This window comes from Mugil cephalus, chromosome 12 (assembly GCF_022458985.1).
Source record: "Mugil cephalus isolate CIBA_MC_2020 chromosome 12, CIBA_Mcephalus_1.1, whole genome shotgun sequence".
In the NCBI taxonomy this organism is placed as follows: Eukaryota; Metazoa; Chordata; class Actinopteri; order Mugiliformes; family Mugilidae; genus Mugil; species Mugil cephalus.
The window spans coordinates 19,282,824-19,310,656 of record NC_061781.1 but is presented as its reverse complement, the minus strand read 5'-3'; the positions used below and the strand labels follow the sequence as shown (position 1 = coordinate 19,310,656).

At 40.4% G+C, this 27,833-nt stretch overlaps 2 protein-coding genes and 1 long non-coding RNA gene across 4 annotated transcripts; all 3 read left to right on the top strand.

Annotated features, from left to right (window-relative positions):
- The first annotated feature begins 141 nt into the window (after positions 1-141).
- Positions 142-4,665, top strand: atp6ap2 (ATPase H+ transporting accessory protein 2). Its single transcript, XM_047601640.1, has 9 exons — positions 142-295; positions 1,735-1,865; positions 1,957-2,085; positions 2,199-2,294; positions 2,387-2,524; positions 2,621-2,674; positions 2,770-2,919; positions 3,005-3,124; positions 3,793-4,665. The coding sequence occupies exons 1-9, from the start codon at positions 220-222 to the stop codon at positions 3,985-3,987; spliced, it is 1,089 nt and encodes a 362-aa protein (XP_047457596.1). The 5' UTR covers positions 142-219; the 3' UTR covers positions 3,988-4,665.
- A 449-nt stretch (positions 4,666-5,114) lies between these two features.
- On the top strand, positions 5,115-7,247 carry LOC125017553. The gene is made up of 3 exons (XR_007113852.1): positions 5,115-5,262; positions 5,686-5,775; positions 6,151-7,247. It is a non-coding gene; the product is annotated as an uncharacterized LOC125017553 (long non-coding RNA).
- Positions 7,248-8,629: 1,382 nt separating this feature from the next.
- On the top strand, positions 8,630-26,295 carry senp7 (SUMO specific peptidase 7). Of its 2 annotated transcripts, XM_047601538.1 has the most exons (23): positions 8,630-8,795; positions 9,861-9,940; positions 10,573-10,638; positions 10,743-10,858; positions 12,031-12,282; positions 13,943-14,067; positions 14,556-14,674; positions 16,215-16,515; positions 17,513-17,658; positions 18,705-18,836; positions 18,918-18,951; positions 19,906-20,133; positions 20,290-20,708; positions 21,118-21,257; positions 22,004-22,120; positions 22,217-22,333; positions 22,436-22,531; positions 22,618-22,796; positions 22,884-22,930; positions 23,029-23,072; positions 23,195-23,263; positions 23,345-23,495; positions 24,935-26,295. In XM_047601538.1, exons 2-23 carry the CDS (start codon positions 9,884-9,886, stop codon positions 25,088-25,090), a joined length of 3,111 nt encoding a protein of 1,036 aa, XP_047457494.1. In that variant the 5' UTR covers positions 8,630-8,795; positions 9,861-9,883; the 3' UTR covers positions 25,091-26,295. The 2 variants fall into 2 exon arrangements, with proteins under 2 accessions (XP_047457494.1, XP_047457495.1); XM_047601539.1 differs by lacking the exon at positions 10,573-10,638.
- Positions 26,296-27,833: the final 1,538 nt, after the last annotated feature.

Sequence of the window (27,833 nt, the reverse complement as noted above, 5' to 3'; positions counted from 1 at the left end):
TATGGGGAATTTTAAATTATATTTAACACATACGTGGCAAACTTCATTCAGATCAATGAGAAGAAACCATTTAGCTGTATGTTATACGGTATCTTAGCATTTAGCTGCATGCTAGCCTTTAGCGTAGTACCCCTGTACTGCGGCACGACACCGGGTCCCATCCTGCTTTGCGGCACCGTGACGTCAGGTCAGCTGACAGCTACTGTAGGAAGGAGAAAGATGTCGCTGACGAACTGTCGAAGGATGGAGGCTATTTTTCCCATCGCGCTTGTCCTCTGCTCCCTTGTCACAACCGGTAAGAAATGCACACCGACGGGTTAGCGTTATTCACATCTAGGTGTGTTTTTCCCGAACTCTGTTCTAACGTTTTAGCGTCGTGTATCCGCCAGACTTGCTAGCTTTGCTAATGACAGGTCGCTAACGAAGGCAGGGACATCGCTATCATTGCGTTAACGTTATAGCTCACTTCTTATATTCTTATGACCTGGCACTTCAGTGGCATTTAATGGGGTAAATATTAAACTGTGATCGGATAATTAATGAGCTTTGGACACCAACAAACAGGCTCAACGGTTCGAGCTCTTAACCTTAGCTCGTTGCTATCGTGGCTTTAGCGCATTAGCAAATTAAACGGGAGCAGTAAATGTGTGTCCATTGAACAAATTCGTCGAAGTCGTGTAACTTTAAAGATAAATGGACATTAATTGCGCTTACTTGTAGCTCGTTACTATTGCACAGAAGGCTATACAGTCATGTGACACTGGTAGTTCCTCTTTAGCGTTCATCATCAGCTCCCTGTCACGAGTTCACTGCTGTGATGTTAAGAGGTTAACTTCATTTAACAGTCCCTTGTTAAGTCAAAACATTAAGTACACTAGTGTAAATGATTGCATCCTGATTAAGCAGTATTAGAAAGTTTTTAATTCAACTGTATGGCAATTTTGGAGGACCACTTAAAATGTGGATCATAGGAAAGATTCAATAGGACCACAAACCACATCCTCTAAAATGAAAACACAGTTGAATCAACGGAGTTATTTTACACAAGCGCTGAATACCATAACCTCTGTGAAGCTAATTTTAATGCAGGACTGATATTAGATGTTAGAATGTATATGTTTTCAACAGTGTACCTAATGAACTGGCGAGTGGGTGTAGAAAGTTGCTGCTTTTGTTTGCTGTATCATACAATTAACATATCAGTGTTAGTCAGTTGTAGCATTGTAGCGATAAAAACCCACATGACTTTGACCTGAGTTTAAGAAGTCACTTGTAATTGTAATCCTAAGGCCGTATCGGTATAAAAGTTGGGGTGATGCATTAATGATTGTCATTATTATTTTTATTTTCTGATATGTAATTTATGGAAAGGCAATATATTGAAACTGACCACTCATTTATTATTCTCTACATAATACACAGAGTGACATTTGTTTTGTTTCACTATGAAGTGTTACATGTGGCCTTTCTGTTACACCCGCTATTTTCTGTTCCTCTTTTGTGACTTTATTGCTTCATAGTGGATAAAATTCACATTGAGAAATTAGATTTTCAAAACAAAGTCACAGGAAGGGCAATATGTGGCAGATAGATGATGATTTTAACCACAGCATCATCACAGAAGCTAAAAATATCTCTGCTTAAAAGTTGTGAAATTGCAATAAGATTGAGGAAATGTTTGTTTTCTTCTCGGAAGTATTTGTACCATAATTTTACTTTTATTTTTCCCTACAGGTGTCCATGGAGACAGTCTGACTGTGCTGCAGGCTCCAGAGTTTGTATCTTTCCAGAAAGGCGACTGGCCAGTGTCTGGAGAGAAGATCCCCGACCTGGTGGCTTTAACCATGGGCTTCTCTGTTCAAGAGGTGCTTTCTTGTTTAAAATATTGCAATTTTAATCGAATCTTAAGACCATTATTATGCCAGCTTGATGTCTACAACGTGTTACTTTGCACAGGATTTGTCATGGCCCGGCCTCCAGGCTGGTCCTTTGTTCCAGCGACCTCGAGCCAACATACTGGTGGTGGTGAGAGGAGTCGATAGCCTGGCCCTGCCTCAGAGCGTGTCCTCCTACCCCCTGGAAAATGTGAGTCAGGCCATTTCTGTACATCACAGTCATGCCTTTAAATAGAGGAAAGTCTGCAATGTGGTTTGAATCAGTTGACTTAGTTTGTCACCGATGTCTTTTCTTTTCTTCAGCCGGTACCCTTCACCCTGGATAGTGTTGCAGAGACTGTGCACTCTTTGTTTGCTGAGGACACCCCTGTAGTGCTGCAGCTGGCTCCCAGTGAGGAGGTAATAAATGCACACCGACACAGAACGAGGATACTTAACCATATCTGACACCTCTTTTCTAACCTTTTCAAATTCTCTTATATTTCTCTCAGCGCCTTTACATGCTGGGCAAAGCCAACGCTGTATTTGAGGACCTACCAGTCACATTGCAGCAGATCCGTGCCCGTCTCTCCCAGGATGGCTCCGTTCTGGCTTCTCTGCCCCTCAACTCCCTCAGCAGAAATGCAGAGGTCAGTTTTCGACTGTAAATATGTGATATTGCTGCTAAATTGACATTCTTCCATTTCTTGTTAACAAGGAAAGTCGTGTGTTCTTTTGTTTCTTAGGCCGATTTGCTTTTTCTGTCTGAGGTCCAAGTGCTGCATGATATCACAGCTCTGGTAAGTCACCCAGTTTAGCTTGACTTTTCTTTTCTTAGTTAAAGAGTGTAGTCTGTCAGTTTGACTCAGATGTCCCATGTTTTCCCCTCCTGTAGCTGCAGAGGCACAGACATCTGGCGAAGGACCACTCCCCTGATTTGTACTCGTTGGAGCTGTCTGGCCTGGAGGAGCTGAGCCGGGTTTATGGCCAAGACTCCCCTCAGTATCGTGACGCCACAGCTATTCTCGCTTCTGTGCTTCAGAAGGTGAGGAGCATTTCTGAAAAAGTGACCCACCTTGTGGGCAATTAATTCAACCAGGATTCAACCTTGTGTATATTTTTCATTCTAGTTCGGGGAGGATGTGTATGGTCTCTATGGCAACAGCGCCGTGGTGGAGGTTGTTACAGTGAAGACCTTCGAAGCTCCTTTGACAAGGAAGTCCCGTTCGATCCTGCAAACCCGACCAATTGTAAGTCTGAGTTGCCGATTCATCGCTGTTTTAATGGGTTATTGTATCGTCTAAAGATATTGTCCACATTATCTATATCATTTAGGTTGAACTAAATGTCAAAAATACATCGGTTTTATGCAAAACAATATAACTGTACTAAGACGAAGAGGGTGAATCAAAACCTATCTTGAATGATTTGAGTAAAACAAGACTGCATCACACTGGTAAATCAGTGGATGTTTTAAACGTGAATGTACTACGTGCTTGTTTTCTTTCATACTTTCTCTTACCTTTCATGATAAGTGAATGGTGTGCATAATACGATTCAAGGACAGTATCAGGCTAAATGTTAAAACATGACAGATATGCGATCTTTAGGCAGCCTTGAACAGCACAGATGACTCCTTCAGGCGGGTCAGCTGGCAGCTCAGAGCTCAGCTGTGTCTCTAGAGCACAAACAACTACATATTTGCTGATCATACAGTGGTTCCAGTGGTAGATGCTTCGTTTATTTTCAGTTTTATATTAGAAGAAAGCTTCCAAAACATATTTTCTTAATAAAGAATCTCCATTGTCGATTATAATGAATAAATTGGAACACAATCTTCTGTAGGAGAATAGTTGATTACACTCTGGACGTTGTGCTGCTGAGTTGTATAACTTTGTCCATTGAAAATGTTTTTCAGAGTAACCCAGGCAGCCCTTACAACCTGGCCTATAAGTACAACTTTGAGTACGCAGTGATCTTCAACATCGTGCTCTGGCTGATGATCGTTCTGGCCCTCGCCGTCATCGTCATCTCTTACAACCTGTGGAACATGGACCCAGGATACGACAGCATCATCTACAGGATGACCAATCAGAAGATTAGGATGGACTAACCATCAGCGCACGTGCTGTCCCCTAACAGTCCTCTGTTTGTGTTTTTGTGTGAGATATTGTTATGTGGAAAAAGAAAATGATGGAAGGAATAGCGTCACACTGAATCACCCTTTTCGTTTACAGCTGGCATGATAACGGACAAAATGTATTGACATACAGTAGTGGCTCTAATGTTTGTCTACGTCAATATCATCCTCCACTGGTGTACAAACTGAACAAATTCAGACTTCCTCCCCTCAGCTCCACAGCTCTCATCATTCCTTACTCTTCATTAACTCGTTCGTTTCCCCTGGTGATTGCAAGTGCGTTTTCTATTGTATTAAAAAAAAAAAAAAGACTATTGTAATGTTATGAAAGAATGAGATTTGTTTGGTTTTCGTGTGAAGTTATTGTGTTTGTCTCTGGCCGTGTGAAACTGTTTTAAGTTAAATGAAATCTATGTGTATATATTGAATATGAAACAGATGTAACTGTGAGAAATTGCTGTGCTCTTATTGTGAAAAGATGTGTATGGGTAAGGTTTCACCGTGCTTCTGTTCCAAATGACAGCTGTGTATTAGATTACATAAATACTTGATCATAATGTTGGTTATTAGGAATCGGACGAGGATAAATGAAGCTCTGTAAATTGCATTAAATGCCTGACAATAAATTATTACATATTAGGATTACCCTAACCTGCGTTCACTTTGTCATCGTGTACGGGAAGCTATGTTTCAACTGGCGGTGGTTCAAATGAAAACGGGTGTTGCACATCTGCTGGTGAGTGCAGGATAAGGACCCCTACACTGATCAGCCACAACATTAAAATCAGTGACAGGAGAACCAATGTTACAAAGGTGGTCATAATGTCATACCTGATCAGTGAATATCATAATATGTAAAAATCTCTCCACAAAATAATAACTACGTTGATTCACAGCATCAAAGAGGTTTTAGTTCATTCGGGAGATTCTGACACCGGAACCTGTTACTTAGTCATCACTGCAGATTTTGCGCATGTGCGGCTCATCTCAATCCGCTTGACCACATAAACATCCCGACCCTACAGATACATTTCCTGTTGCGTAACGGCTCAGCCAATCAGAAGGCCGATCGTCGAACTAAGCCCCGCCCACGTTTTGTTCTCGGCTTTCTATTGGTTGTGGGCTTTTATAACGCTTCGCGTTTTAAAATAGAAAAACACAAGGCGAGTGGTGTGTGTACGAGACAAGTCCCATCAGACAACTACTGACTAAAACCGAAAGAGACAATGGTGTGACTGCTGATAAAAGGTATTGTTTGCTTTTTTGTTTTTGATTGTTTGTCTGTTTGTGTTGTCAGTGTTTATTGAAACGGTACATGTCAGTGTGAGACAGTGATGTTTACGTTTTCTTCCGTCTTTAAAGTGAAACGAGTATAAATATTATATATTTTTAGTCTAAAACTTCTGTACTTTACCATTTTGGAGGGCTGTATTTTAAAATTAATTTAGTTTTACGCATCTATAGTTCAGATAACGAATTTTTTTTTATTTTTCTTATTTTTTTTTTTGACCAGCAAATATGTTTTATGTGGACTCTGAGGCAAATATTAACACAAAGACACTCGCTTTGTGTGAAAACATCATCATATCGACCCTTTAAAAGCTTTGCGTGTGTTTTTGTGTTCATGTACATGACTTCTGATGCTGTTACATTTTTTCTTTCTCATCGTAGCAAGCATCTACGTGGTGAGGAAGATCAGGGCTGCTATTCGTGAGAGAGAGCAACAGGAAAAGCCCATCATCACACCATGTAGTGCTATTGGTAAGTCAGTGACCACAGGTCCTACCACGGCGCCTACACAGGAAGTGAAAGACCAGAAGTTGAGAGACTGTCGCATGTGAATTCCTGGTAGACTAGACGACCCCCTTGATTTATTTTATTTGCTATTTTAATGAAATGCTTTGAAATACACGAGAATTTATGATATCACATGCTATTATACTTTATTTAAACATCAATTTGCTGGACATTTAACTGTTTTGGTACATTGCCCTTCTCAGAAATGAAAGGCAATACTTTGTAAGACCATTATGTCACGTAGGATGTCCATGGGATTAGGGGTGTTAGACGTAAAGACAGAGTATGTGTTATAGAAGAGCATTATTCTGATGCACTGTGTTCCTCTCTTCTCTGTAGCTGGAAAGAAAGAAGACGCCCCAGTTGCCGCTCTGAGCCTGGAACCTGATGACAGTGCCGGAGCAGCAGCAGGCGTGGGGACGTCCTCAGAGATGGCTGTGCAAAACTGTAAATCCTCCTGACATAAGGATTAGGCTGGAAATTGGGACCGTGGTCAGCTCAGTGGCAAAATACAATTTGTTCAATTCAGGTTGATAATTTACTCTCAGGGATGATTTCTGGATGTGTATAGCTACATCTGCATAAAACAAACAAAAAAATGCCAAAAAATAGTCTGTATTATGGAATACAGAGTAGATTATTCCAACTTTTCAATGCCCACGTTGTATCCAGTGACCAATGTCCAGCCCAGGATGACGCATTAGGCCTTTTCACAGCCTACATTTTGGCTCGCCAAGATAACAGACCATGCACTGGCACATGTTGAATGTAATGCAGGCATTTATGTTTTTGGTCTGGTTAGTCAAAATGTCCTCTGTGAAAAAGCCTGCATTTATGTGCTGCAGCGTTTGAAGGCTAACTCACCAACCTCTCTCCAGGGGCTGAGCGGGTCTGATGTTTCTGCAGTTACATCAACAACAAAAAACAAAAAAAAACCAGAAAATTACCTTTGGATCAATATTAATGTGCTTGCAATATATATATAAGGTTATTGGGTCGCTGCTATGAACAAAAATGAACTCTTGTATTTCTGGGGTCCAGCTAATATACCTTTCAGGAAAGACTCAGGTGTATTTGACAGTATTAATGGTGGCTCTATTCCTTTTAAGTGCCTGAGTGAACCATGCCAAAAAGGAAGCGTGCACACTAGCCAGGAACAGCTAATAGAGTGCACAGCTCATTAATGTTTGTTATTAACTACACCTGTGATTTTTCCCTGCTTTAATGCCACAAAACTATCTGCTCTAAGCATGAATAATATCATAATATAATAAGAACATTGTAAGAGACTGAACACATAATTGGTTTAAGACAAAGATGCTTTAAATCTGCTATGAATGTTACAGCTATGTTGCTCCTTGTTCTGCCAAAGGTCTTACATCAAAGATTACTGAAATCCAGGCATGTACTGGTTATAAAACATATATCCTAACGAACTCATGGCTTTCTGTTTGCTTTATTTTCTTCTCGTTATCAAGTCTGCAAAAACCATATTCATGTTTCAAGGCCACAGTCAACAACTTATAGCAATGCTAGTCAACATGTTATCAATTTATTGCTCTTTGTTTAGTTGAACATGTTTGCGTGCTTACAGCTGCTGAGCACAAACCACACTAAACCCTGTTTCCTTTCACAAAACACGAACTACACGAATAGCATTGTCTGTCATTACCAAGAGGCCTAATTTCTGCTTTGGTTAAACTTTCCACACGTGCAAACAAGTGAACAAAGACCGTAATAGACGTATTCAATTCACAATCCAACACATTTACTGGTAAGATATGATAAGAGCAGTGTTAATGCTATGGTAGGATTGCCCAATGAGGGTTTATTTTTTATAATATTTTAACAGCAATCAGGTAATCTAGCAAGCTAAAGCTATCAGCTTCCTCTAAATGTTTTTATTTCCCAAAGCAACCTTGTCAGAGTATAATCTTTGTCAACTGGACCATTATTGTCAACACAGTCAGACAAATATATAATGGCATTTATTGAGTTATTCCTTCTGTGGTTAATTGCATGATATGCCAGGTAAGAGTGTGTCATATCAGTGTTTCACTGAAAGGCAAAAATGAGAAGGTATATCACTCAGAAAATAAAAGAAAAAATGAATTATCTTTATAAATGCCATGTGATTGAGATAAAATAGCACTTGAAATTCTGTAATTTATTTATGGCTCAATTTCTGTGTTTCTAAATGCTGTAAGCCTACTTAGTGACTGCTTTTGTTGATTTTGTAAATCCTTTTTAACTAGAAGAATGTACTGCTGTCATGACTGACGTGTAAAATCAAACAAGGCATTCGAGCCCTTTATTCATTGAACTATATAATAATGATTTAGCTATTAAATTAGTCATTTATACCTTAATTAGTTTGTAAACAACTGTGTTAATGTCTCATATGATGAACTTGACGCGACAAACTGCTCACAGGAACAAAACCCTATTCTACAACCAAACATAATACGTACAACAACTGTCTTGTTAATATATAACAATACAAATACAAATATCATGAACCCAAACACACCATTAATCCCTTTCCATTGACAGACATCGAAAGAGGAAAACAAAAAAAGAATAAATATTATTGAAAACAGTGCAATAGGATTTTTGTTATATATTAGCTTTGTATGGTGTCTAGTGCCTGTACATTGAAAAACAGACAGCAACAGACATTAAAAAAAAAGGAAATATTAAAATAAATATTAAAGAAAAAAAATAAGGCACATACATAAACATTATACCATGGGAATTTTACAACTGAGATGTAAAATAGTAAACAAGTGCTCATTTTCCTTTCTTCCTGGAGACACTTCCGGTACTCACCGGATGTTGCTAATGAGGAACGTACCGCCTGGATCGGGCCCTGGAAGATGTGTGCAGTCTGTGTCTGCAAGGTGCTGGGAAAGTCGTTCGTGGAAAAATAACTTTCTCGATTTAGCTGAGACTGGCTTCAATTTGTTTGTGCATAGCATAAGAAGGTAAGCGTTAGCTTTGCCTCCATGTGGCTAGGATTGTGGACGAATAACACCATCACCATGGCTAGCTCTGTCGGCTAGCGGTAGCTGAGCAGGTTCTTCACTTTTTGTTGTGGCCAGGGAGAGACATTAATCTTAAAAATCAAACATGTGGCCCCTGGGTGTGGTATCCAGGGTAATGATACGCGTGCATTGTTTTAAATGCGCAGCAATTCTCTTTACAAACATAAACATCAGCTTCAGTGACAGAGAACAAAGTGTTCAGTGTTTGTGTGCTAAACTGGTGTAGTAGGGTTTTGTTGAGATTATTCCAGAGATTTACCAGCTGTTAAATAAATATGTTCTGTATGGTGGCATATGCAAATATGTTTTTTTTTTAACTAGCAGCAATCAAGACAAAATGTCCAGTTGAGCTAATCTTCCGTTTGCCTTCGCATGGCAGCAGCACTTAGCTTTTAGTTTCCTGTTATGAATAAAAGCCCAGTTGAGCTTTGAAATCTTTATACTCAGGTCAGATGCCAAGTGTGTTAAATAAAAAGCAAAACACTTTTCTCTTTTCAAGTGCTTATGAGTGAGCTCTTTTAATGCACGTTAGCATTTTGGTTTTTAATCATTTAAAAGAAATGCTGCACTCTTATTTTATCCCTTACTTTACTACTTTTTTGTTGTTTCTACCATAATTTATTGAGTATAACCTTTGTTTGTTTTTCTTCAGTGTTTGTTTGCATTTCTTTAATTGTATGTTGTCACCTTTTCTTTCTTTCTTTTTTTTTTAATCTAAAGCACATTGAGGTGTCCTGTGTATGAAATGTGCTATATAAATAAAGCTGCCTGGTTAACTTTCTCCACGGACCTGGTATCATAAAGAACAATCAAACTGAACTGCATCTGTTATTATTATTATTATTATTATTCGTGCAAAGGTTTTCATGAAGGAGCAGTCCTGCTTGTTCTTTTCGTCACGCTTGTTAACATGTTATGAGAGTTTGTGCCTTCCTGTGGTGCGTTCAAGAGCCCTTTTTTTACAGAAACAAAATGTTAACCAAGACCCTTATGTGCTTCTTTCAGTGTTTTTTGCTGTGCCTTACCAAATGATGGCGCAACGAAGCGCCCTAACGATTCCATTTACTGTTGACAAGGACAAACAGGTACATGTAATTTACAGTTTTCATGCAGACATGTTATGTATTCCCACTCATCCCTGCCCTGATACAGTAGTGATGCTCGCTTTATAGCTGCTGTCGCAACGGATTCAGATCATAAGCTCGTTGTAAACTGGGATCGTTAAATGGCTGTACTCTCGCTTGCTTTTGCTCTCGCTGCATTCCCAAATTGCAAGGATGTGACGCTTGACTTCCCGCTATTTTTTGCTTAATCAATGCTTATGCACGTCTTTGTTGTCCCGCAATTGCATGCTTTCTCTTACCAAACCAAAATTACATGTGTTATCACAGAAAATACAGAGAAGCTGCAAATCCACCGAGAATCTGAAACTAAGCTCCAGAAAATTTACTTAAATAAATGGTCTATTCATCGTTATCGGCCCTTCACTGTCTGTTGATTGACATGTTAATCAGCTGAAGGGTAAAGGAGCTTTAATTGCTGCCCCTAAGTTCATTAGAAATGATGAAAACGCATGTAAACTGCCTTAATACTAGTTGGGCTAATAGCTGCAACCACACGCCTTTAGAAGCTTTGCATCTTTGCTTCTGCTGTAGTTCGTAATAACTTTTGGTTGTTATCACGCAAACAAGGTAACTAATCACCCTATGAATTTTAGATGGAAAATCCACTCAGAATTCCCATCACATGTCTGTCACCAGAGACTGGAAAGTTGGAAAGACAGGTCTGTCAGTTCGGCTGCATCTCTGACTGACCTCAGAGACAAATGTCATGTTGGTAACGTGGATTTATTTCAACTCTAACACTGTTGTCTTCCCATTTAAAAAGGTGTCCTGGACTACGCTCACAGGTTGCAAGACCAAACTTCGTAATTCACAACATAAAAATGGATCCATGGTGTCTGACCACAAACGTCCGACTGTGGTAACATGGGACGTTACCAAGTAAGTAAACTGTCAAGAAGAGAGTATTGGATTGTTTCCTGTACCATTAATTACACACATATATCTTACCGTGCTTCTCTTTATCAGATTAATAATGTGATGTCGTTTGATTCATCGAGTCAGCTGTTTTCACCTCTATTATTTAATGCAATTTATTAAACTGTCACTAGATGGGGCTGTCGAGGTATCCTCCAGTCATAACAGAGTTTAAGCAACTGAACATGTAAACCAGGAATATTAATTAGCAACAATCCATGGAGGAAAGTTCCTGTAAATTATCCAGAGAATCGCACATACATTGAAATGAGCTATTATGTTAAGTAATAAAACAGTAACAAATGTATAATATATACAAAATATGTTTGTCAGTTCAATTAGTGGTGAAACGTAGTCAGGAAAACTCAAAACAAATCCAGCTGACTTTATTTTAGGTTTGATTTTTAAACACAGTTTTGAAGGTTTACTTCCTGGATAACATTTTTATTGAGCAAATGTTGTGTGTTTAATTAAACATCAGGTAAAAGACATTGATTAAATGATGAGAAATATAACCACTTGTTGTGCTTATATTGTTGTGTGTTTCTGATGCAACAACTCCACTTGCAATTACAACAGATTTTAGTTTTTAAATTATAAACATGGTGATTATCGTAGTAGTAGTGGTTTCCTTGTTAGTTGTTGTGACTAATCATCCCCCTATATTCTATAGATACTGGTCCATAGGTTAAGCCCTTATGGCCTTTTAGGATGAGACAGCATGTCTTTTCTATTATACCACTGTTATCACTTGACTATATGTCACGTTTGAGTGTCAGAGATCATGATTCTCCCAAGGATTCTCTCAGTTTGACATTTTTTAGGGACACTCCACTCAGCAAATGTAAAACCACGGCTGCAGAAAGTTTTAAATTTCAACATTTTCCTGTACGACAATATTACTTGGTGCCAAGTTAAGGGGAACTTCAAAACCTCGTGAGTTAAGCCGAGCTTATCATGACCACACATGTGGCTTATCTACAGCGGCCAGCCCCTCCCTATTGATCAGCTGGTATACATAAACTCACACGTGCGGCGTTAGATGGTCTTTAACTCGGAATACGTTCATGGGTGGTAATGATGCGGAGAAGAGGCTGCTCAAGGAAGGCTGTGGATAAATATTTTCTGTCCCGCAGGAGGATGCCCCTTCTGATCCTGACAGACGTCCTGAAGACCGATCTGGGCAAGGCGTACATGGAAAGGATAAAAAAGAGCAGCACCGGGTGCAACGGAGAACAGATGAGTCAGCGGAGTGAGAGTGGTTGGTGTAGAGACGAACCTCTGACCTGCAAAGACTCTCGGCCCAGTCGGAGGGAGACCAGAAGGGCCAGCACCAAGAATGTAACGCCTAAAAGCAGCCAGACGACCACACCCTCCTCATCACAAAGGTAGCGAAGTGTTGTTAAAGGAAGAATCCATCTTAGAAAGGATCGTTTCCATTCCCTCACTTTCCTTCACTACAGGTGTCAAACATACGACCCGCAGGCCAAAAGGAGGGTCACAGGGTCTAATCTGACCCACAGCTTAAATTTGCAAAGTGTGAAAATAACATAGAAGACTGCACATTTTTGCTGCTATTCCTGATTTGTGCACATCTTTAGTCAGAGAAGTGGACAGAACACAACAGTGAGACCCAGGACTAAACAGCAGAAAGCAATGTGCCCAAATTACACTTATTTTTGTTAAGAAATTTCATCTCTTTTTGAAGGAGCTTGTTAAATGTAAACATTCTTCTTATTTTCCTCTTCTTCTTTGCACTAAAACAAATGTTGCTTATGAGTTATTGTGCTGTTGTTTTACTGGTCCGGCCTGCTTGAGATCACATTGGGCTGCATGTGGCCTCCAAAACACAAAGACTGGAAGCAGATGGATTAATTACCAACAACTCTGAACTTTGTTTTGAATTTTACAAAGTGAAAAAACAAAATGGTTTCTTCTTTACAATTTACAGTTACGTCCTGGAGAGCAACTTCCTTGAGTCTTGTGATAAACATTAGGTTTCCAAGCAAAAAAACAAAGACCTAAGGATGTGACAGACAGAAATATGAGAAACTGTTTTATTGTTATGAAAGCTTTTCAGGGTGCACATTATTGAAGGACACTTTAATATCAGTGTGACTACTGAACATTCTCCAGACATATGAAGACTCTCTGATTGGTGTGATATCCATAAACTCTAAATATGGTAAATATAGTATAATTTCTAACCTGCTGGACCCAAAATTCCTGTACTTTATTTAAAAGGCTGTTCTTAAGCCAGATTTAAGTTTGTGTGTGGGATTTATAGGTCCACGTTTATCATCAGCCTTACAATACGCACAGAACATTCTCCTTCTACCTCCTCCACACGACATACTCTACGACATCTTCTCTGTTGTTTTTTTTGACGCAGTGATTGTGTTTAAAATAAAGCTGTTCTGCATTTATTAAACTTGTTTGAAGCTCACAAAGAAGCTCAACACAGCTGAGTAGCATTTACAGAACGATGCACGATACAGCGCCGCATAAGGATTAAAGCTTACGATACCGTGGGCCAACCGTGCAGGCTACGGCGTGGGCTCTGAGTAGATGTGTTGCAGAGGTTTAAACCGAGCTTTGGTTGATGGCACATGACACTTTTGTAAGTTGCTGCTTTTCAGGCATGGTTTTTATTTGGAAATAGAGAAGCCTTGTTTGATCTGTCTCCGCATGCGATGCTGCATAAGTGAGAACGATTTTAACTCAACCAGGCAATAAAAGTGCCAACAAATGCAGAGTGAGGAATTATTTATTTGGATATTTTCATCTATTTGTTTTCAGATAGCTTAAAGACAAATCGCTTTTTAATGGAGTTTGGCTTCGCAGGCTTTCAGGCAGAAGATGACGTTTTTGTTGGAGTAGTACCTCGCGGACTAAGACTCGACATCGAGATGTGGTTCAAATTTAAATATTTCCTGTGTTTGGTTTTGTTTAGTTAATTTACATCACGTGGCTTTGCTAAAAAAAAAAAAAAAAAAAAGAACACGCTGCACAGTCTCAACATGTCGTTTTCTCTTTCATGTCTTTCAGGTCGAGACTCAGGAAGAAACTGCTCAACGCTGACGACGAAGGGGAGAAAGAAGACGGCAAAGACATCGAGGAGGTGGTTATAGGCAAGGACGACGGAGGAGGCGACAGATTCGCTGAGGTTGTAGGTAAGTAGATGCGAAGAATGCAGACGCAGTTATTGATCTAATGCTGCTCTCCGCCTCCCTCTCGCTCCACTTTGTTGCTTTAACCTTGAATTAATCATTGGTCTTATTCCTCGGAAACCAGTGCTCCTCCCTTTTCCACACCCTCCTCGCTGTGAGGGTTCTCCCAGATGTCTTTTTAATGTCCAGGTACAGGAGCCGCAATAGGATCCTGCTTATTAGTGTTATTTTGTGCTTTTCACAATAGTAAAAACCAGCAAGTGGTGTATTGCTCAACACAAGTGAACTTTGAACACGGAAAAACTTCATTGAAAGCACAGCGTCATTACAAGCCTCCCTATAGAAGACCATTTTAAATAGTCGCTAGGAGGTTTGGAAAATCTTATTTGCTGCATTTTAATGTCCCAGCATGTTGCAGGAAATTCCATTTGCAGGTTGCCAGCTCTGTATGTGTCTAATATGGCGTCACGTGTCTTTTTTTTTTTATACAGATTGTGGTTTGTCAGTGAGCTGGGAGCCCAATGAGGATACAGCAGGCTGTGGGGAGTTCACGCCAACCAGCATCAGGGACAGGTGGTCAGAGCCAGAGAAAGAATTGCAGCAAAGCTCGGTGAGTTTTTTTTTTTTTTTTTTTTTGAAGTTTATTTAATTTTTAAACTCTTACGGTTAATAAACCTAACTTGTCCTGCAGGATATCTTAATCAGCCACCTGTGCACCTCATAATGTAAACACAGCTTTTCACCTCAGCCTCGTGTTGTCATTAGAGTATTTAGCTACTTTCTATAAAAGTCTGGTGTTTATCTTATTAGGTAACCACACCGCTTCAGTCTATCATCTTGGGAAATACCTCACGTGCAACTAGCAAATAATCCAGGTTTTAACACTGGCATACACTGCAAAAAACGGCATTAGTAGAAAGAAGCAAAATATTCTTATATTCAATCAAATCATCTTGTAGCAAGAAAAGACATCAGCCAATGGGTGTTTTTTTTTAACAAAAATTCTTAAAATAAGCACAAAGTTCTTGTCTCTGAACAAAATATAAGACGTATTTCTTTGACACAAGGATTTGTTGCTTTCTAGAAACATTTTCTTGCAGTGTAGATTATAACAAAGACCGCTAAATATGTCTTTGCAAGTCTGTAGTGGGAAGTGTCGGTGATATTTATTCATTTTGACGAACCTCTTGTCTGTCCATTTTCAAATAAATGCAAAAAAAATGAAGTCCTGGAAGGTAATCTGAAGGTTTGGATTTTAGTTTTTAGGCAACTAAATTCATTCTACTCCCACGTCTTTCCAGTGAACATACACCAATCATGCATAACATTATGACCACTGCCAGGAAACATTCATATGGAAGTTCCTTAGACATGTAGCACCCACCTAGACCAGACCAGGAACCCCCACCCCATAGTAATAACACTCCTTGATGTCAGGAGTCATCCCCAGACACAGATGCACACAAAAACAGTTTAAGAACAATTAAAAAAAAAAACATGAAATATAGCACAAGATGTTGACCTGGCCTCCAAATTCACTAGATCCCACCCAAACTGATCACTATAGGGTGCTCTGATTCACAAAGGCCCCTTCCCTTAAACCCATAGGACCCAAAAGCCCCCCACTACCAACATCCTTTTACCAGACACCACAGGACGCCCACGTCCATTCTCTGATGACTCACAACTGTCTTGGAGACACAAGGGAGACCTACACCATATTAGGAAGGTGGTCATAATGTTATGCTTGATCGGCCAGTCGTCTCGTTTCCAGACTGGAATTTCCCTGAAGGTTCTTTATCTCTCTTGAGATATGTTTACAGGGTCTCTCTGGAAAACAAATGTGTAGCTGGACTTGTGTAGCTCGTCAATTTAATTACAAACAAAACGCTGTCATTCACCCACAGGAAGAGACACAAGTGACCTGGTACCAAGTCGATGAAATCTCAAATTTGAACAAGAACCCAAATGCAACAGCAGCACCGTTGTTTTTTATTTCGAATGGACACCAAAAGGATTTGCACCATCCATAAACCAGCGATGTATTAATAATCTGCTTGTTTGACTCTGGGTTTGAAGATATCCATGGAGCTTACCGTGGAAACCAGAGCGATAAATATTTTACTGTGTTTTGTTTTTCGTCTCAACAGAAGAGGAAATATAAGGATCCAGAGACGCACTGCAATGGAATGAGCACCCCCAAACGCCCCCGCCAGAGTGTTCTTCGCCTCACCGGGGAGGAGGGGACGGACGTAGCACGGGCCCCTCCGAGCATTTGCCAGGAGGACGCGGTGGAAGATCTGGATTTGGACAGCTTGGACCGCTGCATTGTTCAGTTCACAGTGGGGGAAGATAACGGGACAGAAGTTCTGCTCCCAGTCGTCAGGCCCAGATTGGACGGTGAAGAATTATCATCCAATCATGACAACACAACCCAAACAAACGAAGCAAGTGAGTACCTACACACAGGAGTCTGGTTCTCCTCTAAGACTTCATTTTACTGCAGATTTTCTTGTGCGAGTTAATGGCATCGTGTAGTTTATTAACAGATTTTAAAAAAAGAAACAAAAAGCAGCAGCATCTATTCGCCGTTTCTGAATGTGACTCTAGAGAACATGTCATTACATTCATGTGGATGTGACTCAGACATGTACCACCCACCTACACCAGACCAGGCGCCCCCGCCACATATGGTGCGTTCAGTTTCTACTCATAAGTCGTAATTTCCGAGTTCCGAGTTGGATTTTTCAACTTGAACGTATCCCGAAGTCGGATTTTCTACTCAGAAAGTCGTACAATCCTCGTTATCCCCACATTGAGTTTCCAAGATGGCCGCCCCGTGTGTAAACAGTAATTAGACGGTCCTGTGATGTTCCATTTATTAGCACTTCTGATTAGTTTTTGTTGCGTTAAATTGGTCATACAGACGGTATTTTTCCACATACGTATGTTGAAATGCTGTTATAGTATAATTTAAGTTTTTCATGTGTTATATGGGAACTACAAGTTCATGTGGCGCTAACAACGGCTAAAAACATTAGCCTGGTAAAACCAAAGCACCTTTTGGCAAACTGTGATTAATTATGTGGCAAAATGTAATTAGATGGTGTATTTTTTTTTCTATATTTAAAGTAAACAATTAAAACTTTTGAATATTTTAATAAATTTGTACCTTGTGTGGTCTTGTAGATTTCATCACTGTAGATAATTCTAGTAAAAACCTCCACCACAGGACGCCCTCTTTATGTTTATGTGTAGAAATTTGCTAATTCCTTATTAACTAATATATTTTTTAGTTTTTGTCATGTTTTGTGTGGAACCTTCTAGTTGTGCAGCGTGTGGGTCTGAGTTTTTATTATTTTTTTCTCAGTTGAGTGTCCCCATTACATCTCCTTCGTGTGGCCTCAAATACAGGGGTGTAAATTTTTGCCTGATGCGTGTGTTTCAGTTGTGTTGTCGAGTGACGACGAGGAGAGCGGTGACGTTTCTCAGTGCAGCAGCCGAACCGTCCGCGCACTGGTCACCATGGAAGACGCAGCAGTTCAGGACCAGTCCTCCCAGGAAGACATTGTCAAACACATACAGGGCATGCAGGTTGGTACAGAGTGTGTTATCGGTTTCTAAACAAATGACCTCAACACGTCCTCGTGTAGCACGTTTCTCACATCACCAAGAGTGTTCAGATGCATCATGCAGGGACCTAAGGTTTTATTTCACCCCAGGGGTTTCCTACTCACCACCTGCGAACTGGTCTTCATCTGTGCAACAGACACTTGGTCTTTTGTCTGAGAGAGTAGAGATGAGTCATGCACATGAAGGATTTTGGGACAAGCAATAACATCCAAGGCTGAAAAATGAATATAAGTGCAGTTCCTCAGTTGAGGCTTGTTCCAAAAGTGAGTCAGTCCCCATAGAACTCCGTGTTGAAATGTCCAACTTTACAAGAGAAGTGAACATGTTTACAGCCTCCTTAGCAAAACATTTTAATCCCTATAACTATTTGTTTTTCCATTCAGGACATCTGCACAGGAGTTAACTGTTATGTTATTCACCTGTTGAAATGATATCATTAGATTATGATGTGGCTGCTCTGAGTGACAGGCGGGTGCACAGGTTTTCCACCCATGCTCCAACTGTTTGCTCATGAATCAAATGACTCCGGGTCATGCACCACATTGCAGGTCATGCAAGAACAAAAACAGAACAAATTGCACCTAGAACTCACGGGAGGTTTTGGATTTATGCACATACACAGATGAGAGGGGAACGACCCAAGAACAAATGGGAGGCCAGTACGTTTGCACAACACTTTAAGACAGGAGCTTCATTTGATATTTATTTTATAGTGAGTTTAGCAGTAACCTGCTTTTAATCAGAGTTGTTTACTCTATGTTTGACTCATTATTCTTTTTCTAGCCGTAACAAGACATCGTTGAGGTAATTTACCTGTGCAGTACTTCCTATCAGCCGCCACTAGATGGGGCCAAAGCGATTTTTTCTAATCCTTCAATACAGTAGCAGTGAAAATATTTAAAATTAAATCAACATCACACAGAGTTCTTGTGCACTATTGGATTATTGTGTTGTGCTACCGTGTGTGACGGTGTTTTCCTTTTTGTGCCACAAACTGTGTGTTGCAGGTCGTTCAGGTTGTTGTTGAGGATCCCCTTCCCAGTCCAAGGAGACCTTCTCCTGTGGACCCCTATGTGGGGGTTACCTTCTCTACCCTGTACTGTGGAGGTTACCAAGGCAAAGCATTTGGAAGAATTGTGGTAAATCATCATAGCATTTTGCATTTTGCATTCATGCCCAAATTTCAGTGTGAAAATCGTGTTTGTTTTCTCGCTTCACAGATAATGGAAAAAAATATCATCATCCCAGTGAAAGGTAATGAAAGTTGCATTTGTATATGTATATGTTGTTGTTTTTTTTGGTCTACACTGCACTTGAGTATCTGAACTAGTTCCTTGTTAATTTGGAGGATAGTGGTGGCGTCGTAGTGACGTCAGGCCCCGCTGCAACCTTTGCCCTAGGTCTTACAAAGTATGACACAAAAGGAACCCTCCTCATCCTGTTTTACTCGATCTGTCTGCACGTCCCAGCTTAGAGATCTATTTCAGACAGTTAAGTTAAGTGTGTTTGTGTCCTCGGATTAGACCCGCCAGACCCCCGTACACTTTCACCTTTGAGCCTATCAGTGGGAACTAAAGGTTGTTGTTGCCTGAGGTTTGATCCCGACTCTGTGTCTGCAGCAAATGTGTCTGTTTGAAGAAGATGGGTTAAAGGTCGACTTTCAGCGTTAAAACATCCCGGAAAACCGTGCGACATACACGCGTTTAGAGTTATTTTAGAAGCAGAGAGTTATTTTCTTTAGGAGAAAGACTGGATGACAGAAAACCAGTTTATTTTTTCCCTCGAAAAACATGCAAAGCAGCTGTGCAGATGAAAATAAGTGTCAGTATGCAAAGAACTGTGAAGTCCTAAAAAAATCTACCTGGGTGTGCCTGTTAAACCGAGTGTCATGCATCAATAGATTGTGAAACACATAAAACTTAAATTGAAGCTACTAAATATTTATTTTGCTAAGAAGCCATTAAACAAAACAAAACTGATAAGACTGTGCAATGGACAGAACATTGGTAACTAGAGTTTTTGTGTTTTTAATGAGTTTTAATTTAGTTTTGCTTGACAAGGCTTTATTCAAACAACCTAATCCTGCAGAACCAACAGTGAAACCTCACCTCAGCACTACTTCCATGTTTTTTTTGGGGACATGTCAGTGCATCATTTAATTCCAACACTGGAAGCTATTACTCTAATCGGACCTCCTCTTTTCCTCAGACCCCAGCGAGCAGTCGGAGGTGATCCTCAGCTTTGAGCGAACCGAGCTGAGGAGGTACAGTGTTTGGGAGCAACACGAACTGGAGGCACGGGAGATTCGCTTCCAGGACGAGGACGCGCCTTGCCCCGCTGCTGTGCTGCTGTTGTGCGTTTCGGAAACTGCTGCAGCCGCCGTGCAGCGGGACCTCTCCACGCTGTGTGTCAAAGAAGATGGAGCCACAAACACTGGTGAGACCATTGGAAGAAATCACAAAACCACAATCTAGTCTAAACAAACAGAAGGGCCCAGTTTTAATGGGCGCAGACTCGATTTCCTCTGAACTGTTGGCAGCGTTGTCAAGTTTATGAAATGGCTTTATGTTGTTATGTGTTTTGTTTTAACAGGAAAAGCAAGCCCATTTATCCTGCTGACTCTGAGAGAACCTCTGGAAGGAATGGAGGGAGCTTTGCTGCGCTCTTTCCTGGACCTCGACTGTCTTAACAATGTGACACATGAATCAGACTTTGTGACCGATGGCACAGACTGCGGTTTGGACCTCGCGGCTCCTGTTCTGTCTCTGGCCGATAGCATAGAGTTGATTAAGAGAACTGGACCGAATGATCAAATTCTCTCCACACTGGGCTTGCGGAGCGTCAGCCCTGCTCTGAACGTGGACGAGGAAAGCTCGCACGCTGACGGAGACGTACCACCCACTCTGCTGGAGGACGGTTCACACAAAGAACCCGTTCCAGAGCTGGAGAAAGCGTCTGATGTCAAACTAAAGGAGGATCAGAAAGAAGGAGAGATTGAACATCCTTCTGATGTAAGTGGTTCACAACTTGTACTCAACACAAACCTTGTTTTTCTGGATGTAACGTAGACACTCAGTGTCGTTCATATCCAAAAAACAAGTACAAAAACTACAGAACAGTAATAAATGTCAGTGCACTCTTTAATGTTGCTCCCTTTTTGATTATAGTAATTTCTCTGAAAAATTTCCCCCTAAATTATAAACAGTTGCAACACTTTGCAAGACCGTAGGGTTGAAGACGTGTCCACACTTCATTTCAATTGCTCCGAACACAAAAAGACAAAATTTCTCCCTGAATCTGAACAAAACCATTTTGCACTCTCTTTAGGTTTATTTTATATTTTATTTTATGTCCCCTGCTGGGGTTCCTGACACATAAGCTGAGAACCTCTCCGTTATAATGTCCATTTTTCTCCCACAGAAAGTAAAAGGGGTGAAAGGAGGAGAACCCACTCCTGTGTACACACTGTGCCATCGTAGAACCAAAGGATCCCGCTCTGTGTCGATGTGTAAACCAAACTCTGACTGGGTTAAATTCAAACATCAGGGTCTGCCCCACAGGTGAGTAATCTTTCTTTAGCATCTAGCTACCAAACTAGTGGCTTTGCAGTTATCTCTTGGGATAGTGTAACAGTGTATCATTTTTTTTTTATTAAAGACAAGAGTAAAACTGAGTCGACAGCATTGAATTTTACAATTACCTTAATGATGTAGCTGCGTTTTATGTGCAGGATATGACTTCACAATACGATACGAATCACGATACGATACATTATTGCGATATAATGATATTGCGATATATTGCAGTATTCTGCATAGTTCACTGAGAATGTCGTGATGCCATATTGATATTTTTCCCCACCCCTATGTGTGACACAAACCACTGACAGGAGAGGTGAATAACATTGACCATCTTGGATGGATGGATGGACACTTTATTCATCCTGATAAATCCCTTGCAGGATGCAGCCTGACACAAGCACACAAACAAAAACGGTTTAGGAAAAACATGGAAAACAGCATCCAAATTCACTAGATCCCATACTGATTAATTATCTGTGGGAAGATCCATAAAGGCCCCCTCCCCTCAACCCAACACAGACCCAACATCCTGTTACCAGACACCACAAGACACCCTCAGAGGACCCATGTCCATTCTCCGATGAGTCCCACACAATATTAGGAAGGTGGTCATAATGTTATGCCTGATTGGTGTATATGCAACTGCAAATAATGACATTGAATTTTGTGTTTCTCTTCTATGCAACTTAATGCCTCAGCTTCATCTACTGTCTTCCTGTTCTCAGATTGATCCAGTTCCCTCCTCCTCCTCTGAAAGGAGGAATCACTGTTACAATGGAGGACCTGCAGTGCCTTGACAGTGGGCAGTACCTCAACGATGTTATCATAGATTTTTACCTCAAGTACGTTTTTTAGAACAAACAGCATCAAAGTGGCTCAGTTTTTTGGTTGGGGGGCAATGAGAGACGCTTTTAAAATGGATTGTGTTTTTGAACCAGGTACCTTCTCCAGAACGCGTCTGCTTCTGTGGCCGAGCGTTCGCACATCTTCAGCAGCTTCTTCTACAAGCAGCTGACACGGAGGGACAATGCCAGCGAAGGCACCAGCAGTGAATCGTGAGTTGTTTTATTAGAAGCTAAACTGACTCTGATGCTGTGAAGTACTACATCTATATTACATCTATATTTTAAGTTACATTTAACATCTTTCTGACGCAGCTGTCAGAGGCAGAGGAGGCACCAACGGGTGAAGACCTGGACTCGGCATGTAGACATCTTCAAAAAAGACTTCCTGTTTGTCCCTGTCAATCAGGAGTAAGTTAAATTCAACATAAAAATTAAACGTGTGTGTCGTTCTGTGTGTGTCATTAAACATGTGATCTTTTCCTCCCTCTGTTTAGAGCTCATTGGTATTTAGTTGTCATCTGCTTTCCTGGACTAATGGAGCCCAAAGTCGAAGACTGGACGGGTCCAAACGCGGGAAGGAGTCAAGATAAGGTCCAAGGATGTAAACGCTTAAATGATAACACAAGAACAGCACCTGTGTTAAACCACAGAAACAGTGTAGACAAAGAGACGGGTACGTTTGAGTAAATGACACGTGTCTCCACTGTGGCTCCTGTTGGCTTTAAATTAAATGGTGACTGTTGTTTGTTTCATGTTTTAGAAAATACTAAAGAAGAATCCAACAAAGACCCTCCCCCTGGTCCAGTAGTAAGAAATAATTCACTTTAACTCACTGGAAATAGTAATAATATTGTTTATTTATTTATTTATTTTCTAATTTGCTCTAATTTTGTGTCTTTTGGTAGAACTGCACAGAGCTGACGTGCCAGAATAAGGCGGTTTGTAAGATGTGAGTTTCAATTTTCCGCTGCCATAGTCGCTATTTGACCCCTTCAAGATATGTTCATTTAAACCTGGCTAACATACATACATACATACACTCTAACTTGCAGATGTCTCTTTTCTTTGCAGGCCGTCTATTCTTATCATGGACTCCCTCAAACTTTCCCTTCACGAGCGAGTCTTCAAACTCATACGGGAGTAAGTGCGGCACTTTGAATCAGTTTTCCTCCAGCTCTGTGTGTGTGTTTTTAATTTAAACGACACAAATCTGTCCTACAGCTACCTGCAGTCAGAATGGGAAGCTCGTCGTGGTTCATCGAGGGACTTTGGTCCAGATCAGATGAAAAGCTCGTACTGTCGAGTTCCCCTTCAGGACAACAGCAGCGACTGTGGCCTCTACCTGCTACAATATGTAGAATGCTTTTTAAAGGTAATCGCTTCACAAGCCAGGATTAAAAAAAGCAGGAGAAGGATTTTTTATTTTTTTTGTGGTGTTATTAAGATCCCATCTGATCAATCAAATTGCAGCTGACCAGCTTTAGGTTACGTGTGTTCAGACCTGGCGCTGACAAGCGTGCAGTCGAATATTTTAACAGCTGTTGTCTCTAATAGATCTCTACCACTGCTCCAGAACCCAGAACAGAGCTGTTTTATGACTTTGGTTCGTACGTTAAGTTATTATTTATTGATCTCCTTCCTGGAAGTGTCGCACATGCACCGTAATGTCCACGTAATAAAGGTAAATAAAGACATCGGAGATTGAGGAAATACTTAACCACAAGTGGCTTCTCAAGCGTCAACATGGCTGCATCAGTAACTAATGGCATGCTGATATGTTACTTAATGATATAATCACACTTGTGTATAAATATTAAGTATAAATATAAAATCCAAGTATGAATTTGTAAACATCGTTAGTGGACAGCTGCAGGGTCTGAAAAGTTTTAAAAGGCTCTCGTTACTAATGAACAAGCATCACTCATGTTCACTGTGTTTTACTTTTTAGACAAACATTTGTAATAGCAGTCGTATGTTGTTTTTTTTGTTGTTTTTTTTCTGAATGAATGAGGCAGAAATCTAGGATCAACCCTGTTTAGTATAGTCCGTCTCTAATGTGACTCAGGACAGATTGTGTTCACGCTAACAGAGCAAAAGAATGCAGATATATGCGACTAGGGATGGACAACGATAACCGCTTCTTTTAAAGGTTTCAACTGGCTCAGTTCATCAATATCATAAGCTTCGATTCCACTTATCGATACTTTTCGTGCCAAATCTTTACATCCCAGTCCAGAAGGTGGTGGTAATGCACCTAAAAGTTGTTTGCCAACTGCCATAAAACGAAAGAAGAAGAATCTTTATGACAAAGCACGTCATTCACATCACGTGTCGACAAGGGAGAGGCTGAAACGGTCCAAAATGTGGCTTCGCTTCACTAGAAGGGACTGTAACAACGCACCGTGCAATTTATGCAGCACCGTGATTTCAGGCAAGGGCGGCAGAAAAACCGACATGCTGAAACATTTGTCGACGGCGCACGTATTTCGCTTAGAAACTCAATAAAATTTCTATTGTTTACACAAAACCACGAACGAGTTCTTTTCCTAGACCAAAAATTCACAGAAGGAATTAATGAGGGGATCGATAAAGAATCGGATCGATAAGCAGAATCAATAATGGCATCAGGCATTAAGGGGCTTTGTCTCAGGCAGTGGCTGGCAAACTATGGACCCAAGACGGTGTCTGAAACGGAGGACAAAAGGGTTTGGTGGAAGGATGAATAGATGATAAGTGAAGCTTCCCGTCTTTACTTGATTTCATCCTACAGCATGTTCCTAACGAGTAATGGATTCTTGTTTCTTCTCTCAGGATCCCGTGGTGCACTTTGACCTCCCTTTAAACCTTCAACGATGGTTTCCACGGCAGCAGGTGCGGAGGAAACGAGATGAAATCAGAGATCTGATACTAAACCTCTATCGACACCAGAAACTGGACAATAAACATTCGAAGCAGCTGTGCAGCTGAGTGCGTCCCAGTCCCTGCAGCCACTATTAATCACTGCTCACACTGAGCGACTGACATTTCAGCAAGAAAGTGAAAATATTTCCTTTTGAAGTAGATTTTCATTTTGTGCATTAACTTGAACCTTTCACCGTTTGTAGGTCTTGCGAGTGAACGAAGCCACTGGCTAATTTAAGCTAAGAGTGTATCTAGACAAACGTTTGTACACCACAAGACTTTTTACTGTTTGTTTTTATGCGACTAGATATTTTATAAAGAGGAACATTTGTATTTAATTTTCTACGTAGAATCAAAGTCAAGCCAAATATTGAGTTTACGTGTAACAGTTGTAGTTTGAAGAGGAACATGGGAACTGTTTCTTCGCTTCACTGATATTTGTTTTGTGTGACTAATGGCTCAATCCTTTCAAAGTCATTCTGATTTTGCCTTTGTGTGCCTGACTACACTTATACTCGATGAGATCTGACGTAGACAGCAGAACATCCTGTTATGAAAAATGTTACTGGACCCTAAGGACTGTGCATCACTCACTCATGGTGAGCTCAGAGAGGAGGTGGCAGTTTGTCACCTCTTCCTCTTTGCCACAAAGCTGAACTCTTCGTGCCCCTCTGTATCTGTGACACTCTATCTTTATTACAATCCTCCGTAGACACAAACTAATACTGGGATGCTGCAATGTTTGCTGATGAAAACAAATTTGGAAATTTACTCTGCCTACATGAATTCAGCCTACTGCATACTGTCACTTTGCATATAAAACACCCTCAAATAGTATTTGGAAATTTCTTCGACGTTAGCTGACCCTTTAAAAGTTAGCAGCTGCTGTAATGTAACTTACGCTTCAGTATCTACCCATACGTAGATGGATGTGTGTTGTGATAGTATGAAGAGCCTCATTGTAGTAAAGCCTATTTTTATTTTTTTTTTAAACTTACATTTTGAGAAATCGATTTGTTCGATATAAATACAGTTTGCAAAAAGTGTTGCGGTATGTTTTCTCACACATGTGGCAGACGTTTCCTACTGGTACCTTAGTTCTGTAGGTTTTCCTGGTTTTCGTTCAGATGTTTATTTCTCTTTTTACACTTCCATGACGCCCTCAATGTGACCATTTTTGTTTCAGGCATTGTGCTGGATGAATGTACAGTAGCTGAACCAAAAATGCATTTGGTTTCAGTTGTGTAATAAAATTTGGTTAAGCAAAAATACATTAGTTCTGTTTTTTTCCCTGGTTTTCTGTTTGAAATGACATGGTTGCAGTGAATTACCATCCCTGCCAGTGTTATCAACTGGACAAATCTTTGGATGTAGCTCTGGCTTCTGAACTACTTATTTTCTTTGTGGTTTTTCCTAAGAGGATGAGCACCATAAATTGGTTAAACAGACTGTGTTTTAACATAGCAAAAGCATTCTCCCATTCCACAAACCATTTTTCTCTTTCTGCCTTTGTCTGAAAATGGCTTTGCATTGCATTGCTTGCTGGTATAATCTGTGCACGGGGTTATATGGTCAGCTTAGGTGTATTTACTGTCTCAATTAGTCAGATCCCCTCACACTTTGACTCAATAATCCTCCTTTCGTTGTGCATGGCAAGGTTGTTCAGCCATTTTGCCACCACAATATCTAAAGTTTATGGACGCTAAGCCATTTCCACTGTCTACAATATTGTTTTATGTTGATGAGTAGCATCAGTGAGGGATGCACGCAACCAAACTGTAAGTAAACTGCCAGAGTAAAGCCATGCAGGCCTATTTGGCTCCATGATTTCAGCTTACAGGATCAAACACTCACAGAGTTAAACATAGACATTACTAGTAGGTTATTTGTCTAGGTGCCCGAAGTATGTAGAAGGCTGTAAGGGAACGCAAATTCACCTCTGACTTCAAATAGCTCTTCAAAACACTGAATAATAGCTTCAATTTCTGCTATTAAAAATGGTTCTGGTTAGTGTTTTTAACTGTGTCAGTGGCGTTGCTCAAATGATGCCACTCCATTTGTGTGTATTTGTGTGGTCCAGATGGAAATCTCTAAACAAATATCGGATGCAATCAACTTCCTGGTCAAGAAGGACCACAGTGAAGTCTGACAGCTGCGAAGCTGAGGTTTGAAATATCTCAACAACAGCTTGATGTTTAAGATCCTCAGAGGATCAGTCTAGATTCCAAAATGATTTTGCCACCATTTCTAAATATGTCAAAACATCCAGCACTCTTAATTATTCTGGATCTTTTGCAAGGTTTGGAAGACAACGAGACTGCTATCATGCCAAGTTTCTGTATATACAGATGGACAAATCGTTTGTGACGTCAACAGAAGTACCCATTTAATTTTGAAATTCAATGTGGATGTCTCTGGTGGTCGCCATTTTGACTTCTCTTCACAAATGGGCAAAAAAAGTAAGGAGTGAGAGCTTAACTTTCAGCCTTAATAAAATCTAAATAATCAAATTATTTAAAAACTCAACCCCATATACTTGTCAAGAATGGGAACATTATAGCTATTGACACAAGAATAAGGTTGTAGACATGTTTAATTCTGCTGTAACGTTGTGCATTTTAACATAGAGGTCTGAGACAAGAGGTTATTTTTGGCACTTCTTCGTTGGCTTCATTTTCCAGCCAGTTACAGAGTTTTATGTATGACTCTGGTCACTGTTAATATTCCCAACAATATACAAAACGTTATAAAAACCGTCTAGCATCATGCTAACTTCAGTACACAAACAGTGAGCTACGCCGACTGTTCG

Bases quoted from the DNA above. Each gene is read 5' to 3' on its own strand.
- atp6ap2 (XM_047601640.1), top strand. From the start codon at position 220: ATGTCGCTGACGAACTGTCGAAGGATGGAGGCTATTTTTCCCATCGCG. The intron at 2,525-2,620 runs GTCAGTTTTCGA...TTTGTTTCTTAG, and splicing joins CCCTCAGCAGAAATGCAGAG to GCCGATTTGCTTTTTCTGTC. The intron at 2,920-3,004 runs GTGAGGAGCATT...TTTTCATTCTAG, and splicing joins TCGCTTCTGTGCTTCAGAAG to TTCGGGGAGGATGTGTATGG.
- senp7 (XM_047601538.1), top strand. From the start codon at position 9,884: ATGATGGCGCAACGAAGCGCCCTAACGATTCCATTTACTGTTGACAAG. The intron at 10,639-10,742 runs GTCTGTCAGTTC...CCATTTAAAAAG, and splicing joins CTGGAAAGTTGGAAAGACAG to GTGTCCTGGACTACGCTCAC. The intron at 16,516-17,512 runs GTGAGTACCTAC...CGTGTGTTTCAG, and splicing joins AACCCAAACAAACGAAGCAA to TTGTGTTGTCGAGTGACGAC.